Here is a 17447-nt window from a genome sequence, read left to right as displayed (position 1 = left end):
GAGCACAGCGCAGCTGTCAAATTCATAGTATTCTCCTGCTGTGTTCCTGTTGCATTGGCCTAATAATGTCTTTCTAGCATATTCTCTCCTCCAGTGCAAGGTCCAATCCAGAGGCGGGTGGTGCCTTCCGTTGTCACGCCTCCAGCCTCCCTTACTCCGGAACATTTCCACCGTCTCTTTCTCTTTTGTAACATTGACTTTTTTTTGAGGAATGCAGAACCTCCTCCTTTTTTGTTCTAATAAAACGTCCTTTGTTTTGTCTTTGTCTGATGTATCCTTGTGATTAGACTGAGGTTATGCATTCTTGGCTGGAACACGGCATGGGTGGTGTCATGTACTTCTCAGGGTGTCATATCTGGAGGCACATGATGTCCTTCTGTCCCTCTTGGGTGATGTTCATTTTGGTCACATGACTAAGGTGTTGCCCAGTTTCTGTATTGTGTAATGACCTTCCTTTTCTTCCCAACTAATAAGCAGTCCACAGGGAGACACTTTGGGATCATACAGATATTCAGCCCCTTGTTAAAATTCCCCCTTAGATTTGGCATTTGTTGATGATTCTTGCCTGGTTCAGTCACTACCATGATGGGCAGGAAAAGATAATTTTCCACCTTCAGCATTCTCTCTGTGTTTAAAAGTCAGCCCTTGGCATTCTGTTGTAAGCAAGACCTTTCCCTTCTCATTTATTTATTTATTTATTATTGGTGTGGACTCATGGATTCCAATTTTCTAATGATTTATAGTGCATTACTGTATTTAATTATTTTGGTGCTTAAATTGTCCCAGAGTTGGCCTGCAGGAACCCTTTCAAGCTGGCTGTCATGTGCTTGCCCAGTGATTTTTTGAGCAGTCTCTTACACCTTCTGGCATAACATGGTGTTCTGTGTTCATCTAGTACCTCCTCTGCCTATCCCTGGAATTAACCATTTCTCTGGCTCCTGTCCATGGGCAGGGGTATTAGAGGCCAAGATTTGGGCACTGGATGTGCTCATTGCTACTGAGGTATCTTTGTAGTTTGGCCCCTTTAGTGGACAAAGCTAGGAAATCTATGTATGTACATATACAAAGTGTACATTTATACATGCCTACATATACATACATATAAACATGCGTACACACACGTATTTTAGAAATCATATGTTCATACCATTACCCCCAATTCCAGTGAATTTACAGGTTTTTTTTTTCTTGTCCTCTCCCATCTTAGATTTGTATGTTTCTTCTTGTGCACTGAGAGCCCTGACTCTTAACAACATCTACTCACTGATTTCGCCCAATCCTATAATGCATCTAAAAGCTTCAGAATTGCTTCACTTAGAGTTGTTTATTGCTTAAAAAACAGTTGAGGATGTTTTTGCAATTTTCCCTCCCCTATGCCCACCCCAATACTTTACTTATCCCCAAATAGAGGATATATAGCTGAGCACACTAAGTCCTCACTGAATATCATGGATAGGTTCTTAGAAACTGTGACCTTAAGGGAAATGATGTTTAAAGAAACCAATTTTACCATAGATGAGTTGATATCAACAGGACTTAAGTTCATGTGGCATACTTCTGGTCACGAAAACATATCTAACTTCTAAGTAAAGGCCCAAAACACTTCTAGCATTAAACGTTGAAATAAATGTGAGCTGAACATACACTTAAGAAAGATTTATGGGCCGGGTGTGGTGGCTTACACCTGTCATCCCAGTGCTTTGGGAGGCCGAGGCGGGCGGATCATGAGGTCAGGAGATCGAGACGATCCTGGCTGATATGGTGAAACCCTGTCTCTACTAAAACTGCAAAAAATTAGCCGGGCAGAATGACACGTGCCTGTAGTCCCAGCTACTTGGGAGGCTGAGGCAGGAGAATGGCATGAACCCGGGAGGTGGAGTTTACAGTGAGCGGAGATCACGCCACTGCACTCCAGCCTGGGCGACAGAGCGAGACTCCGTCTCAAAAAAAAAAAAAAAAAAAAAAAAAAAAAAAAAAAGATTTATGAAAACATGTAAGATAATTACTTACCCAATTTTTGGTGAGTTAATGAATGAACAGCAGTCATGGTGGTGGTGGGTTAAATCAAGGAATAAATGTTTGCAAAGTGAAAAATCGTAAGGAGCACCTCCTGCCTGCACGAGGTTCAAAAACAATCACAGATCTGGTAGGCTTGCTGAATGCTTCGCTGAATGCTTTCATACCACATCATTTATTGTCGTGCATTTGTATTATTGTCTACTTTATGAATTGTATTTGACAATCATTTGTATTCATTTATCTTCCAAGTCGCATATTTCCAGTTTAGGATCTTGTATGACCGGAGCCTGGGTACCTCAGGACACCAGGTGGGAGCCAACTCTGGACAGGCACCATCCTGTCACAGGGCAAACTCACACGCCCCCACACTCACTCAGACTACGCCTGTGTAGACATGCCAGGGAACCTAACATGTACATCTCTGGGATGAGGGAGGAAACCAGAATACGTGGCAAAAACCCAGGCAGACATGATGAGAACATGCAGACTCCACATAGACAGTGGCTGGGACTGGGAATCAGTTTTTTTCTTTTTATTTTCATCCATGTTATAGTGCAACAATGTTGAATGAAATGATGTTATTCAAAGATCTGCTGTATTGTTGTTTATAAGCTACTCGGATTAGTCTGAGCATCCTCCCTTTCCCCATTCAGAGTGGATTTGGTATTCATTTAAAATAAATTTGGATTCAGGCTAGGCATGGTGGCTCACACCTGTAATCCCACCACTTTGGAAGGCTGAGGTGGGCGGATCATTTGAAGTCAGGAGTTTGAGACCAGCCTGGCGAACATGGTGAAACCCCATCTCTGCTAAAAATACAAAAATGAGGCCAGGTGTGCTGGCTCACACCTGTAATCCCAGCACTTTGGGAGGCCAAGGCAGGCAGATCATTTGAGGTCAGGAGTTCGAGACCAACCTGACCAACATGGTGGCGCCCTGTCTCTACTAAAAATACAAAAAAATTAGCCAGGCATGGTGATGCGTACCTGTAGTCCCTGCTATTCGGGAGGCTGAGGCTGGAGAACCTCATTAGACCGGGAGGTGGAGGTTGCAGTGAGCCAAGATCATGCCACTGCACTCCAGCCTAGGCAATGGAGTGAGACTCTGTCTCAAAAATAAATAAATAAATAAAAATACATAAATGAGCCAGGCATGGTGGCGCACACCTGTAATCCTAGCTACTTGGGAGGCCGAGGCAGGAGAATTGCTTGAACTTGGGAGGCAGAAGTTGTAGTGAACTGAGATCATGCCACTGCACTCCAGCCTGGGCAACAGAGTGAGGCTCTGTTTCAAAAAAAATAAGAATAAGAATAAGAAATTTGGATTCTTTTTTAAAATTTCCAGTTGAGGCTTCTTCCTTCTCATTCTCATTGATTTAATTTTCATTTTAAAAATGCATGGAATATTAGCAAACTGAAGTATCCTTCCTCCCTTCCACATCCCTTTCATTTCATTCCTGCCGTCTCTTATAGATAACCACTTGATTTTGTACAGAAGTATCCTTCCTGTGTTTCTTTCTGTAAAAATAAGCATATTTGTGTATGTTTTCTTCTTTTCCTTTCTTAAATACAGGGTAGCATATGTGTTCCTTCCACTTAGCAATATCTCCGGAAATTATTCCATATCAGTTCTCAGATCTTCTTCATTCCTTTTTACAAGCTGTGCTTGTGTATGTACCATAGTTGATTCAATCGGTCTGTTATGCCTGGGCATTTAGGTAGTTTCCAGTATTTTGCAATTACAAATAATATAGTGAATATCCTTGTGCCATGTGCATTTTCATACTTCCAGAGGTGTGTCTTGTGGAGAAATACCTACAAGTGGGCTGCTAGGTTGTAGAGTATAATGGTGATTTAAAGTTTCCTTTTAAGCTTTATTTAAATGAAAAAAAAAAATGTAAGAGTTCAAATAAAATGAAAAATAGTACAGGTGACACAGAGACGTGACAGAAATCATAAAAGCAAGCAAATAACTGGAGTTTGAGCAAAACGGGCTAAACTATCGCTTCAGTCCCTTGAAACTCCAAATAGTATCATGACTGAAGTTCAGTCAGAGCCCCCTGGGAATCCAGCCTCAGCGCCTCAGTCCCGGCTTTGGAGACCATAGGTGGAACTCTGTATCCACATAGCCTACTGAGCTGCTTTCCTTGGTGGCAGCAGTGTGGCGCCTTCACCTTGGGAGGGGGGCTGGCCAGTGACAGCAGGGATGACTGGAGTTGAGTCCCACAGTGGCACAGAACCATGCCGACTTCAGGTGTAGCACTATGAGGGGGTTCCCTGTGACCCTGATCATCAGGAGAGGTCAAGTCCTCTTTGATATCCTCTTCCAAAGATGGTACTCACTTTAAAGCAGTAAGAATCTAGGGAGCCCTTTCCCCCAGAAACCTGCTACCAACTAGTCCCGTGCCCACGTAGCACTTTGCATAGAACTTCAGGGAGTTGGCAGACCTATAAGGTTGTTTCAGTACCTATAGGAGTTGTTTGGATAAAACTATCAAAAAGAAGAGCAAGAAACCTTTCCTTGACATTTGAAGATCTGATCAGCATTCATCTAGAAAATTAAGTGGAGCCACTCCCTCTACAGCTGTGCTAGCTGGATGAGGACTGTGAGGTGCAGCTGTGGGCACAGGTGTCACAGCCAGGGTTTGGAAATCCCATTTTGTGTGGAGAGGCCCATGTGGGCCTGGTTCTGTGCCAAGATGTGACATGGGGGTTGGGGGTGAGGAAGGGGGAGCGGTCCTGGCTTCACTGCTGCACTTCCAGCAGTGTTAAGAGTCACTGCACTTCTGGGTTTCTGTGCACTCACATTCAGTATCCAGGGTTGGACCAGCCGGTGGTTTTCAGGCAGTTTTGTGTAAAGCCATAGAATTCCAGAAAGGGTCCTCTGTGGAGTGCACGAGGGAGCCCATGGCAGTCAGAGGCTTTTGATGCCCACCACCATTTCCTGGAGCAGCTCTGCGCTCATCCGCTGACTGTGGTGGGATGCCCTGGAAAATTGTCCTTCTAATTAGTATTCAGCTGCTTAAAAAAAAGTTTGATGAGCTTGGTGCTGAATTGTTGTTACCCTCTTCTCTGCTCTGGAATTCTGCTGGTGTCCGAGATTAAGCCAGAAAGGGGACAACTACGTCACAAAGCTTGGCCTCCAGGCCAGGGCACTGGGGCTTGGCCCTGTAACCTTAGGGAGTACTTGGAGCTGAGTTCCCACTGTGTCAACCAACCAGGGCAGAGCTGAGCCTGGGGAAGGAGAACTTGCAGCTGTAGGGGAGGTGGGCCTATACCACGTCCTCTGCCTTACAGGACAGAGGCCAGAGGCTGGGAGACAAGGAGGAGGCTGGCCTCACAGGCTTGCTTTGGAGTCTTCAGATGTCTGAGGGCAAGCCTTGTTAGTAAACACAAGCAAACGTATATACAACATTTAAGCGTACATCTCCCAAATATGTGTAATAATTTATGTATTATAAATTATATATAATATGATCATGCTAGTGTTATTGACAGTATAAAACAAAATAGATTTTAAAAGATGAGAAGCGTTAAAAGACCTACTGCCTAGGGAATCATCTTGCATGCCCACTGAGATCCATACCTACTTTGGAGATGACCAGGGTAGTTGGAGGGCACTAGGTGCCTGAAGGAGGCTGGTGAAGGTGAAAATGGGAGAAAGGAAAGAGTAATGTTTCCCAGACAGCAGTCTGCACCACATTTGAGCTCTTTATTTTTTTTCTTTTTTTTTTTTTGAAACAGAGTCTCACTCTGTCACCCAGGCTGGAGTGCAGTGGCCCAATCTTGGCTCACTGCAACCCCCACCTCCTGGGTTCAAGCGATTCTCATGCCTCAGCCTCCCGAGTAGTTGGGATTACAGGTGCCCGCGACCATACCCAGCTAATTTTTGTGACAGGTTTCACCATGTTGGCCAGGCTGATCTCGAACTCCTGACCTCAAGGGATCCTCCTGCCTCGGCCTCCCAAAATGCTAGGATTACAGGCATGAGCCTCCACGTGCAGCCCACATTCCAGCTCTTGGCCATATCTGTGTACTGTTTGCTCTGCTGTTTACTGGATAGCTTTCTTTAAATTGATTCACTTGTTTTTTCCCCAAAATTTAGCCTTATTCTAAGCACTAATATCCACAGAAGGCTTTCTGTGCAGCTAGAATTGTCTTCCAATGCACAATGAAATAAGTACAAAACTATGCAAACAAAGCATTTGTCCACACACCACTTAGAAAGCACTGTTGGCCCCCACCTGTGTGATGGTGCCCGCCCTGTGGGAGACTCTGATCTTTGGCATCTGACTTCAGATCAGATGAGAGGGAAGGGGGATGGTGAGAGTGAACCTCACATAGGGCCAGGGCCCATGTGAATATCGGGGGGGTGCTCCTCCATGCCAAGGGGTGCCTGCAGGTTCAGTCATGCCTAACAGTCTGGGGAGAGTCTCGTGGGGCATGAGATATCTCCCCACGAGAACACTTTGTGCCCACGTTGATCACAGACTTTGTCGGGGAGTGGCCCACCCCGCCTCAGATTGCAGCCACCATGAATCATTGCCACCCGGGCCTGCTGCCAAAACATCTCGTGTTGGGTTAGACCATTCATTCATTTATCACTTATTGTGTGCCTGCTCTGTGCCAGACACTGGATTAGACAGTGGAGAACAAGACACATAAGACAGCTACAAAACCCCTGTTCTAGTGGAGGAAGGCAGACAGTAAAGAAGCAAAACAATAGAGAATAAAAGAGCCAAGTCGTTAATAAATGCTATTATTATTAAGTAAAATCAAGATAAGGGGGAGGAAGGACAAATCTCCTCTACAGAAGAATGCCAAATAATTTATGGAGATATGCAAAGAGGTTTCAGAACCTAATGCCCCATTCTCTAAGTGTGGCCTGTGTTTACTGACTTTCTTCCACAGTATGGTATGGAAGGAGGAGGAAAAGTGACTTCACAGTGGCGAAAGCTGATGAACGTTAGCGTGGCCGAGTTTTGGAGATTAACATCAACAGTTATAAGTCATGTTGACAGTATGTGCCCTGATAGGATGTGATAAGAAGGGTACTTCCCCTCTGTGGTCCCCCTCCTCAAAACCTGTAACCCCAGTCTAAATAGTAGAAAGACATTGGACAAACCCAGATTGAGGGACTCTCGAGAATGCCTGACCAGTACTCCTCAAAATGTCCAGGTCATCACAAGCAAGGACAGTCTGAGAAACATCACATCCAGACAAACCTAAGAATGAAGAATCAATGTAAAAGGGATCCTGGAACACAAAAAAGACATTGGGAAAAACTAATGAAATCTGCCCAAAGTGTAGAGTTTAGTTTAGTTAATAATAATTTTTAAAGAGGTATAAAAAAAAAAAAAGGCAGATGAAGGCCGTTGTGGTGGCTCACGCCTGTAATCCCAGCACTTTGGGAGGCAAAGGTGGGAGGATCATTTGAGCTCAGAAGTTTGAGACCAGCCTGGGCAACACAGTGAGACCCCATCTCTACAAAAATTTAAAAATTAGCCGGGTGTGGTGGCACATACCTGTGTTCCTAGCTACTCAGGAGCCCAGGTGGTCAAGGCTACAGTGAGCCATGATCACACCACTGCACTCTAGCCTGGGTGACAGAGCAAGACCCTGTCTCAAAAAAAAAAAAAAAAAGGTGAAGAGGGCATCCAGGAAGATGTCTCCGTGGAGGCAACATGTGAGCTGAGCCTTGAATGATGCACCCCAGTCACACCTGGCTAGGAGAGACCTGAGGTGAGAGCCTTCCAGGCAGAGGAAATTACTGTGTAAAGATCCTTGCATAGAAATAAGCTTGGGCCAGGCGCGATAGCTCACGCCTGTAATCCCAGCACTTTGGGAGGCTGAGACGGGCGGATCATGAGGTCAGGAGATGGAGACCATCCTGGCTAACACAGTGAAACCCTGTCTGTAATAAAAATACAAAAGATTAGCTGGGCGTGGTGGCGGGTGCCTGTAGTCCCAGCTACTCAGGAGGCTGAGACAGGAGAATGGTGTGAACCCGGGAGGCGGAGCTTGCAGTGAGCCGAGATCATGCTACTGCACTCCAGCCTGGGCGACAGAGCAAGATTCCATCTCAAAAAAAAAAAAAAAAAAAAAAAAAAAGGAGAGACAAGCTTGGGACGTTCAAGAGATAGTGAGAAGCCCAGCACAGCTGGAGCAGCGTGAGCCAGCCAGGCAGGGACGGCCAGGAGGTAAGGTCAGAGGTGGACCGGGGCCAGGCCGTGTGTTTGGATTTCATCTTCAGAGTGATGGATAGGCACTGGGAGTTTTGAACAGAGGAGTGACATGAGCTAATTTCTTTAAAATCACTTGGGTTTGTGTGGGGAATACATTAGGGTGGCAGAAGAGGTGGCAGAGGTCCCTGCACGAGCCAGGGGGGAGGGAGACCATGGCAGGGGCTGTGTCTGAGCCCAAGGTATGTGTTCACATCCCTCTGGAAAAGTGCAGGTTCACATTTTGTCATCTTTTTTAACCCCCTGTATGTCTCCCGAAGGTGGGGAAAAAGATGTGAACTCTCAGTTCTGAGGGCTGTTTGAAAGTCCACACCCACACAGCCAAGAACTCTGTGATGGGGACACCATAAAGCCCAACCCTCGTCCATCTTTAATTCAAAATGTTTTCTTTGGTGGTTCATAACTTTCTCTGAAAAATAAAAATGCACACCATGCTTAAGTTGATTGCTACAGGTTACCATTGTTTAATGGGGAGAAAAAATGAGGTTCCTAATCTCTCTCTGCCTTCTGGAAGTTGGAAGTAGGAAAGGAAAACAAAAGGCTTCAGTCACATCAGAGCTTTCTATTAAAAATGTAAGCAGCTTTAGGCCAGGCACGGTGGCTCACGCCTGTAATCCCAACACTTTGGGAGGCCGAGGTGGGCGGATCACCTGAGGTGAGGAGTTCGAGAGCAGCCTGGCCAACATGGCGAAACCTGTCTCTACTAAAAATAACAAAAATTAGCTGGGTGTGGTGGCGGGTGCCTGTAATCCCAGCTACTCAGGAGGCTGAGACAGGAGAATCACTTGAACCCTGGAGGCGGAGGTAGCAGTGAGCTGAGATCGCGCCACTGCCCTCCAGCCTGGGTGACAAGAGCGAGACTCCGTCTCAAAAAAAAAAAAAAAAAAAAGGAGCTTTAGAATATTGTCAGTGAGGTTGATTATGTTTATCAACCACGTATCATCTCAGCTGCCTCAAATCCCTTGGGAAGGAAATGTGGTATCAATAAAGTAAAAAAGACCATTTTAAACTCTTGAAATGGAATAGATGATTGCAATTTGTGTTTTCTTGTCAAAAACAGAAACACATTTCTTGGTGTTGCCGTGATGAATGGAAAGAGAGGCTCCTGCCTCTGTCTTATTTCCATCCCAGTGTGTCGCTGGTGTTCAGGTCACTGCTGACGGACATGTGCTTGACGTGTTTGTAGTCATTTATGCATATTTATTCTCCAACATGAGCATGTGTGTACATCTAGGGCTGAAAAGCTGTCTGGACTCATCCCAGTCTCCATTTTGGCTTCCAGAGATCGAGATGGTGATCATGGAGCGCAGCAAGCTCTCAGAGCTGGCTGCCAGCACCTCCGTGCAGGAGCAGAACACCACGGACGAGGAGAAGAGCGCTGCCGCCACCTGCTCCGAAAGCACGCAATGGAGCAGGTAGCTGCTGAGAAGCCCATGCTGAGTGCTGTCTGGGGGAGAAGGAGAGGGCTCAGTGAGGAGGTTGAGCCCTAGGGCCAGAGCCTCTTCTGTCCCTCAGCCTGACCGTGCTGCCCCCCTTTCTTTCCCTGCTTCTCCAGCTCTGGCCACCCAGAGGCATGGAGACAGTGCCATCACTCAACACTGTAATGCTCACTCACTTGCAAAGAGATTCGCCAGGATAGCACAACTCTCCGTGCCCCGCTCCTGGCACTTTGCAGCTTGGCTCTGTCTAAAGGACATGGGTTGCTTCACACTGGCTGCTCCTAGAAATGCTCTGCTGCTCCGAGGAAGGATCCCCTCAGTAGCTGGGCTTGGATCTCCCTGCCTGGTTCATTCCCTGTCCCGCACACACATACACATACCCCATCTATAGGGCCTGCCCTCTTGACTCGGCCACATGAGTTGGTGCTGCCATCCACCTTTGACTTTTTGCCTGATGGTTCATTTCATCGATGGCCATCTGTAGCTACGTCTTCTTAAACCTGGGTGACCCCACATTTCCTGGAACCTTGCCATAGCACCAGCCCCTCCACGATGGGATTGGAGGGAAGGCTACTCCCAGTGTATGCTGGGAGGTGGTAGCAGGGCTTCTTCATTTCAGAGTTATTTCCTTATCTTGCAGCCCCACCGCACAGACCCCTGCAACAGCCTCTTGATTAGCACTACCTTCCTGTTCATAAATGCACCACACCAGGATTTCTCTGTCAGCCTGCGAGGCATTCACTTCCTCAGCCCCTAGGGAGGGGTGGTGGAAATACACATGGCCCCCCCATCCTCTTTAGTAATCCAACTTCAAGTGAAGATGTGAAGTCCACTAATTTTTTTCCTCCACATCTTATTTGTCTCTTTGTTTGGCAAATGTTTCAATGACTTAATAGACGGGGTTAATTTTTATCAGATGTGCAAGGGAGCCATTTTATTTTTTGCTAAATAAAAAAACATTGGAGTCCAAAGACCTTTTAGATTTCACTTCACAGCAAAGAATGTAACTCCCAAAGCTCTGAAAAATAAGGAAGTAATTCTAAACACAGAAGGTTGGGGACAACCTTGGCACAGCGTTCTTTAGACTCTAAATAATTAGAAGAGCCCCAAATAACCAGTAGTGGGGTGGTGCTTAAGCAAAGGAAGAGGTATCTGCTTAATAGAAGATCACGCCAGGCATGGTTGTTCACACCTGAAATCCCAGCACTTTGGGAGGCCGAGGCGGGAGGATCACTGGAACCCAGGAGTTTGTGACTGGTCTAGTCACATAGTGAGACCCCATCTTTGCAAAAAAATTAAAAAATTAGCCGGGCATGGTAGCAGGTTGCCTGTAGTCCCGGCTACTTGAGAGGCTGAGGTGGGAGATTGCTTGAGCCAGAGAGGTCAAGGCTGCAATGCACTATGATTGCACCACTGCACTCTAGCCTGGGCAACAGAATGAGACTCTATCTCAAAGAATATCAGCTGCTGCTTTTAGGTGAATACTGTCATGATGTGTTCAGTTCCTTAGGATTTGATAAATGGAAACAGAACATACTTTTCGTAGTATGGTAATACTGTAGCTTTGCTAATGGAAGAAAAATACCCACGTATTCCTCCTGCCACCAAAACAAGGGTTAAAAAAACAGACCAAAATGTTATGTTTGAATATTGGGGTTGATGACTTCTTTTTTTCTGAATTTTGGTGGAGAGAAGGGTTTTCCTACAGTTGATTGAGATTGTTTCTTAACTTTGGGCATCTTGAAGCACAATGGCTTCTAATGGAAGCTGATTCAGTTGCCTTGAGTTAGGCCGCATGCAGACCTGGGAACCTCCGGGCCAGATCTCTGCTAGACTCTGAGACTGAATGCCAGGGTAGAGACTGGCCCAGGTGGAGAGCGGCTTTCTCCTTTGTTAAGGTATCGAGTTGCAGCTTGTAAGAAACTGCCACTGCCGTCTGTCCCCCCACTTCCTGGCAGGGAGGGGGGGAGGCAGGGAGTGGGAGGGAAGGTGGCCGTTTGTTCTCTAGGCTGTGAATTGGATCTTGGCATTGGTCCACTTGCCCCACGAAACAGCATGCTAAAAAACAGACTTTTTATATTCCCTATATATTATGGGCTCTACCTGCACTGGGGGTTAAATATAGGCCTAAGAGGCCGGGTGCGGTGGCTCACGCCTGTAATCCCGGCACTTTGGGAGACCAAAGTGGGCAGATCACAAGGTCAGGAGATCGAGACCATCCTGGCTAACAGGGTGAAACCCCGTCTCTACTAAAAATACTAAAAATTAGCTGGGTGTGGTGGTGGGTGCCTGTGGTCCCAGCTACTCAGGAAGCTGAGGCAGGAGAATGGTGTGAACCCGGGAGGCAGAGCTTGCAGTGAGCCGAGATCACGCCACTGCACTCCAGCCTGGGCAACAGAGTGAGATTCTATCTCAAAAAAAAAAAAAATAAGGCCGGGCGCCGTGGCTCACGCCTGTAATCCCAATATATATATATATATATATATATATGCCTAAGAAACTTAAAGCTTTCAAAACATTGTTTCTTTTCTTAAAAAAAAAAAGTTTAAAATTATGAAAATATGCAAAATCTTGAAAAGCATAAAGAGGGGGAAAAAAGTCTTCATTGCTAGCATTCAAAGTCAGTGGGACTACCATTTGGGTTATTTTTTACCAGTTTTTTTTTTTTTCTTCCGATGTGAACTTTCTGGGAATTTCACCCTCCCTTCTCCCAGAAGCTTGGACTGTATTGTGTCTATAATTTTGTATTCCTCTTTTTTTCCATCTAATATCAACTCCCAAGCAAACTTTTCACCTTATTCTACCCTGTGTAAACAGAACGCTTAATGGTTTTATAATACTTCATCTCATAAAAGATGGTACCCACCCAGCTATTGGCATTTGGTTATTCGTATTATTCCCAAATGGAAATATAATCCAAATTTCAAGCAGCTGGTTTACAAGAAAATGTTATCCTACTCCTAAGTTTGCAAGTGTTCTTGCTGGAGGCTTTCAGAACTCAAATCTACACATGGCAAAACTATTAACACATCTGAAAGGTGGTGCCCCATCTGGGGCTGTGGAGAAATGAGGACAGAACATAAATGTCCCCTTTAAGATTTTCTTTTTTTTTTTAGTTTTTGTGTGTCACGTGTGTGTTTGAAATGTTATGACAAGGACATTTTTCCTTTTTTTTTTTTTTTGGCATTTTTCAATGAAATATTTTGTATCAGAGATACATATATAGAGTCAAAAATTCAAAAGTGTGTCAAAGGTTATATAGTGAACACTGCCTGTTTCTCCACAGTCCCCTTTAACTCCCCATAGGCATCCAATGTTCATTGGAGCTTGGGTGTCCTTCCAGAAATTAAATGTGCCCTTGGTCACTCATGAAGGTGCTCTGTTCTCTTGGCCTCAGCCTGGCATTCAGAGGGGGCAGCCACAGACAGTCTGAGGATCAGAGCCTCTGGCCTGTGGGCCAGACCTGTGCATATTCTATTCTCCTGGTGTTGAAGAGTATTTTTCTGTGAGGCCCTTCACCTGGAAAGACAGCATTTGGGATGTGCCGTTTCCGATATTTGCAGCCTCTCTACAGATCTCACCCACAAAGCATCAGAGGTGAGAGACCTCACTATCAATTCTTCGCAGTCAGAGAAAGTCGGCCTGAGAAATTGCTGGGTCAGGACCCTGCCAAAGTGAAATCATGAAGTAGTGCCCTTGGTATATTAAAAATGGAAATCAAATAGCAGCTCCCATGCATTGGCACCATCCACAGTGCCTGGCCCTGTGCTAAATGCTTTTCAGTCTTCGTTACACTTGAATCCTCACAATAATCCTGCAAGGTTGGAATCCACCCGACACAGATGGGGAAATAGAGAGGTTTTATGAGACTCGCCCAAGGGTTTGCTGAAGAAAAAGCTAAGAAGAGGCAGAATCACAATTTGAACCCAGGCAGTCTGGCACTAGGGCTCATGTTCGTGAACGTGTTTGGATTGTTGTTTGTGCCTTGTGTGACATCACACTGTCCTGTTTCCTTCATTGGCTTGTGACGCTCATCACTTTGCATTGATGTCTATTTGTTCTGTCTCTACCAGCTGACACGGGAGCTTTGGTGTGGGGAGTTTGTATAATTGATGCCCTGTGTGTGGAATACCTGGTGAATGATTGTTGTGTGACTAAGTAAGCAGTCTTTTCCTTGGTCAGGTTCCCCTCTTGGTAGCAACTTTCCCAGGCAGAGCCTGTCTCTCATTTGTCTGTGTCCTCAGTGCCTGGTGCTGGACCAGGCACACAGTTGTGGCCTAAAGAGCTGTGTCAAAGGCAGCTAGCACCCCATGTGCAGGTTAGAGAGGGGAGGTGTTCACCCATGTGCACCATGAGGCTCATACATGCCCCTCCTCTTTTCCAGACCATTCCTGGATATGGTGTACCACGCGCTGGACAGCCCGGATGATGATTACCATGCCCTGTTCGTGCTCTGCCTCCTCTATGCCATGTCTCATAATAAAGGTAAGCACCCTTGCCTTGCCTGACTTCCCCTCTGGGCCCTGCATACGCATAGCATCCTTCCCCTCTGCTGCACGGAGGACAAAGAAAGGTGCTTTCTGTACAGAATTTCCTTTCTGGTTTTGGTAGTCCTTTTTGGTTTTGACTCTTGCTCCTCTTTAGCTTCATTAGAATTTCTCAGGTGTTTTTCTACCAACTGAAGCCACAGGAATTGGTTACTCAGGCAATATGGAGGAAGTTGACTTGACTGCCTAACCCAGGATGACTGTATTCACCCTGTGGTTTTCTTTTGACCCCTTGATTTACAAGTGACTTAGCATCCGACCTCTTTCCTAACATCAGAACTGAAATCACTCAAACTGTAATCTTGGTTTTGCTATTTATAACACTTGGTGTTCTTATTCTGGGTTCAGAGCTGAAATAGACCCTGGGTGGACTTTGTGGAAGCATAGGTTTCCTTTCTGAAGAAAGGTGTGGTTCTCTGGCTTCCCCTGTTAAGGCTGCTTGGCCAGTATCCAACACTCGTGGTGTTGACAGGTTTTGTTAGGATGCATTCATTCACCACCTTGCTGCCGACCCCTGGGAATAGTTACTGTTGTTTGCCCTGCCTGGCTTGACATGGGCACGTTCTGAAACCTCCACATCAGAATCTCTTCAAAGAAGAATTCAGGAATATTCCTTCTAACCCCTGCCAAAAGCTGGGCTTGGCATAGTAAAAAATCAAGTGATGTTTTAGTAGGTTTTTTATAAGCTTATTGGGGAGTAGATAGAATTGGGTTTTACTAAGACAGCCTATGGCTAGAGGCATTAGAAAATACATGATATAACTCAGTTTATGTGTTCTTAAATCATTAATCATGATAAATAAGTTGATTGGTGGCAGAAGAGTATATAGTGAAAAAAGTCTCCCACCTTTGACCCCAGCTCTCCTCTTCAAAGGCAGTTCCTGCTACTGGTTTCTCTTGTGTCTTTTTAAAGATAGCCAAACAAACCCAAGTAGGAGTATATATGGTTTTATTTGTATGATTGCCCACTTAGCTGTAAATGGAGATACCCATATTGTGCTTTCTACCTTGCTCTGCTCACGTCATCATATTTCAGCACATGGGTTCACATCCGTAGAGAACTGCCGTTCTTTATCAGTGTGTGAGCAAATCATAGCAAATCATAGATATTAAGGATTTTTGCATCTATGTTCATGACTGATACTGGTCTGTAGTCTTCTTGTAATTCTCTTGTCTGGTTTTGCTATCAGGGTTATGCTCCCCTTATAGAATGAATTGAGAAATATTCTCTCCTCCTTCATTTTCTGGAGGAATTTTTGTAGTATGATTTCTTCCTTAAATGTTCCTTCAACCAGTGAAGCCATCTGAATATGGAGTTGTCTTTGATGGAAGGTTTTTAACCACTCAATTTCTTCAGTAGGTATAGGGCTTTTCAAGGTTATGTATTTCTTCTTGAGTGAGCTTTGGTAACCTGTGTCTTTCAAGGAATTTGTCATTTCATCTGAACTGTCAAATTTATTGGCATAAACTTTATGATATTCCTTTATTATCTTTTTAATGTCTGTAGGATCTGTAGTGATGTTCCTTCTCTGATTCATGGTATTGATAATTTAGGTGTTCATTTTTTTTCCTAATCATTTTGGCTAGAGGATTATTAATTTTATTGCTACCCTCTATTGTTCTGCTGTTCTTGATTTTATTGATTTCTGTTCTTTGTTTTTTTTTTTTTTTTTTTTACCTTCTGCTGCTTCCAATTTAATTTACTTTTTGTTTTATAACTTCTTATAAAGAAGCTTTAGGCATTGTGGGAAGCACCTTATTTTCCACAGCCAAGCCGCTTGTGATGAAACTGTAACTTACAAGAAAAAGGCTAGGTTTTGAAAATGACATACGCTCTAAAAACCCTGGAAGCCGTGCAACTTTTGGCCGGAATCAGGGTTAGCGGGACCTGAACGGCTCACTGCGGCTAAGTTAACGCTGACTGGGTCCTCCAGCGTGAGCTAGAACAGACGTCTCTATGGTCAAGTAAACAGAGCACGTGCTGCCTTCTCTATGTGGTGGGGTTGCATGATCAGTAGCTGCACCACTAGAAAGATGGCGGAGCAAGAGCAAAGAAAAATCCCTTTGGTTCCAGAAAATCTCCTGAAAAAGAGGAAAGCTTATCAAGCCCTTGAAGCCACCCAGGCAAAGCAGGCACTTTTGGCAAAGAAGGAGCAGAAGGAAGGAAAAGGGCTCAGGTTTAAGGGACTGGAATCATTCCTACATGATTCCTGGCGGCAGAAACGTGACAAGGTGCGTCTCAGACGACTAGAAGTGAAACCTCATGCCTTGGAATTGCCAGATAAACATTCCTTGGCCTTTGTTTTATGCATCGAAAGGATTGATGGCGTGGGTTTACCGGTGCAGAGAACCATTGCAAGACTTTGCCTAAAGAAAATTTTTGGTGGTGTCTTTGTAAATGTCACCCCCCAGAATCTAAAAATGCTGCATATAGTGGAACCTTATGTGACCTGCGGATTTCCAAATCTGAAGTCTGTCCGAGAACTAATTTTGAAACATGGACAAGCCAAGGTCAAGAATAAGACCATCCCTCTGACAGACAACACAGTGATTGAGGAGCACCTGGGGAAGTTTGGCGTCATTTGCTTGGAAGACTTCATTCATGAAATTGCCTTCTCAGGGAAGCATTTCCAGGAGATCTCATGGTTCTTGCGCCCTTTCCACCTCTCAGTGGCTCGTCATGCTACCAAAAATAGAGTGGGCTTCCTCAAGGAGAAGGGCACACCTGGCTATCGGGGTGAACGCATCAATCAGCTCATCCACCAGCTGAACTAGACCCAGGTGCCAAACTTTGATAAATTTTTTATCAACGAAGTGGAAGCATGTGTTTTGTTGTTTTGGGAATTTTTATCAAGTATCTTCAGAGAAGATTATTTCGTGCTCTATCTTCAAAAACTGGAAAGGAAGGGTCAAAGAAAAGACAGTAGCTGGCCGGGCGTGGTGGCTCACACCCATAATCCCAACACTTTGGGAGGCTGAGGTGGGCGGATCACCTGAGGTTGGGAGTTCGAGACCAGCCTGACCAACATGGAGAAATGCCGTCTCTACTAAAAATACAAAAATTAGTTGGGCATGGTGGCACGTGACTGTAATCCCAGCTACTCAGGAGGCTGAGGCAGGAGAATCGCTCAAACCTGGGAGGCGGAAGTTGCAGTGAGCCGAGATCACGCCATTGCACTCCAGCCTGGGCAACGAGTGAAA

At 45.2% G+C, this 17447-nt stretch overlaps 2 protein-coding genes across 10 annotated transcripts in view; both read left to right on the top strand.

The window, feature by feature from the left end:
- The window catches only part of CLEC16A (C-type lectin domain containing 16A), a 240436-nt gene that overhangs the window by 68062 nt on the left and 154927 nt on the right, over positions 1 to 17447 (top strand). For all 9 annotated transcript variants that reach the window (XM_058434075.1, XM_032145444.2, XM_058434074.1 and 6 more), the window contains 2 exons: positions 9543 to 9675; positions 14084 to 14184. In XM_058434075.1, the coding sequence (XP_058290058.1) occupies positions 9543 to 9675; positions 14084 to 14184 (234 nt within the window). The remainder of the gene's footprint in view (positions 1 to 9542; positions 9676 to 14083; positions 14185 to 17447) is intronic.
- LOC116462748 (ribosomal protein uL30-like) lies at positions 16254 to 17253 on the top strand. The gene has a single exon (XM_032145450.2). The coding sequence runs from the start codon at positions 16254 to 16256 to the stop codon at positions 17019 to 17021; it is 768 nt and encodes a 255-aa protein (XP_032001341.1). The 3' UTR covers positions 17022 to 17253.

The sequence above is a fragment of the Hylobates moloch genome, unplaced genomic scaffold, assembly GCF_009828535.3.
Source record: "Hylobates moloch isolate HMO894 unplaced genomic scaffold, HMol_V3 SCAFFOLD_23, whole genome shotgun sequence".
In the NCBI taxonomy this organism is placed as follows: domain Eukaryota; kingdom Metazoa; phylum Chordata; class Mammalia; order Primates; family Hylobatidae; genus Hylobates; species Hylobates moloch.
Note: the sequence above shows the minus strand (reverse complement) of the source record. Positions and strands in the feature narration are given on the sequence as shown.

Excerpts from the sequence above, each read along its gene's own strand:
- LOC116462748 (XM_032145450.2), top strand. The coding sequence starts at position 16,254 with ATGATCAGTAGCTGCACCACTAGAAAGATGGCGGAGCAAGAGCAAAGA.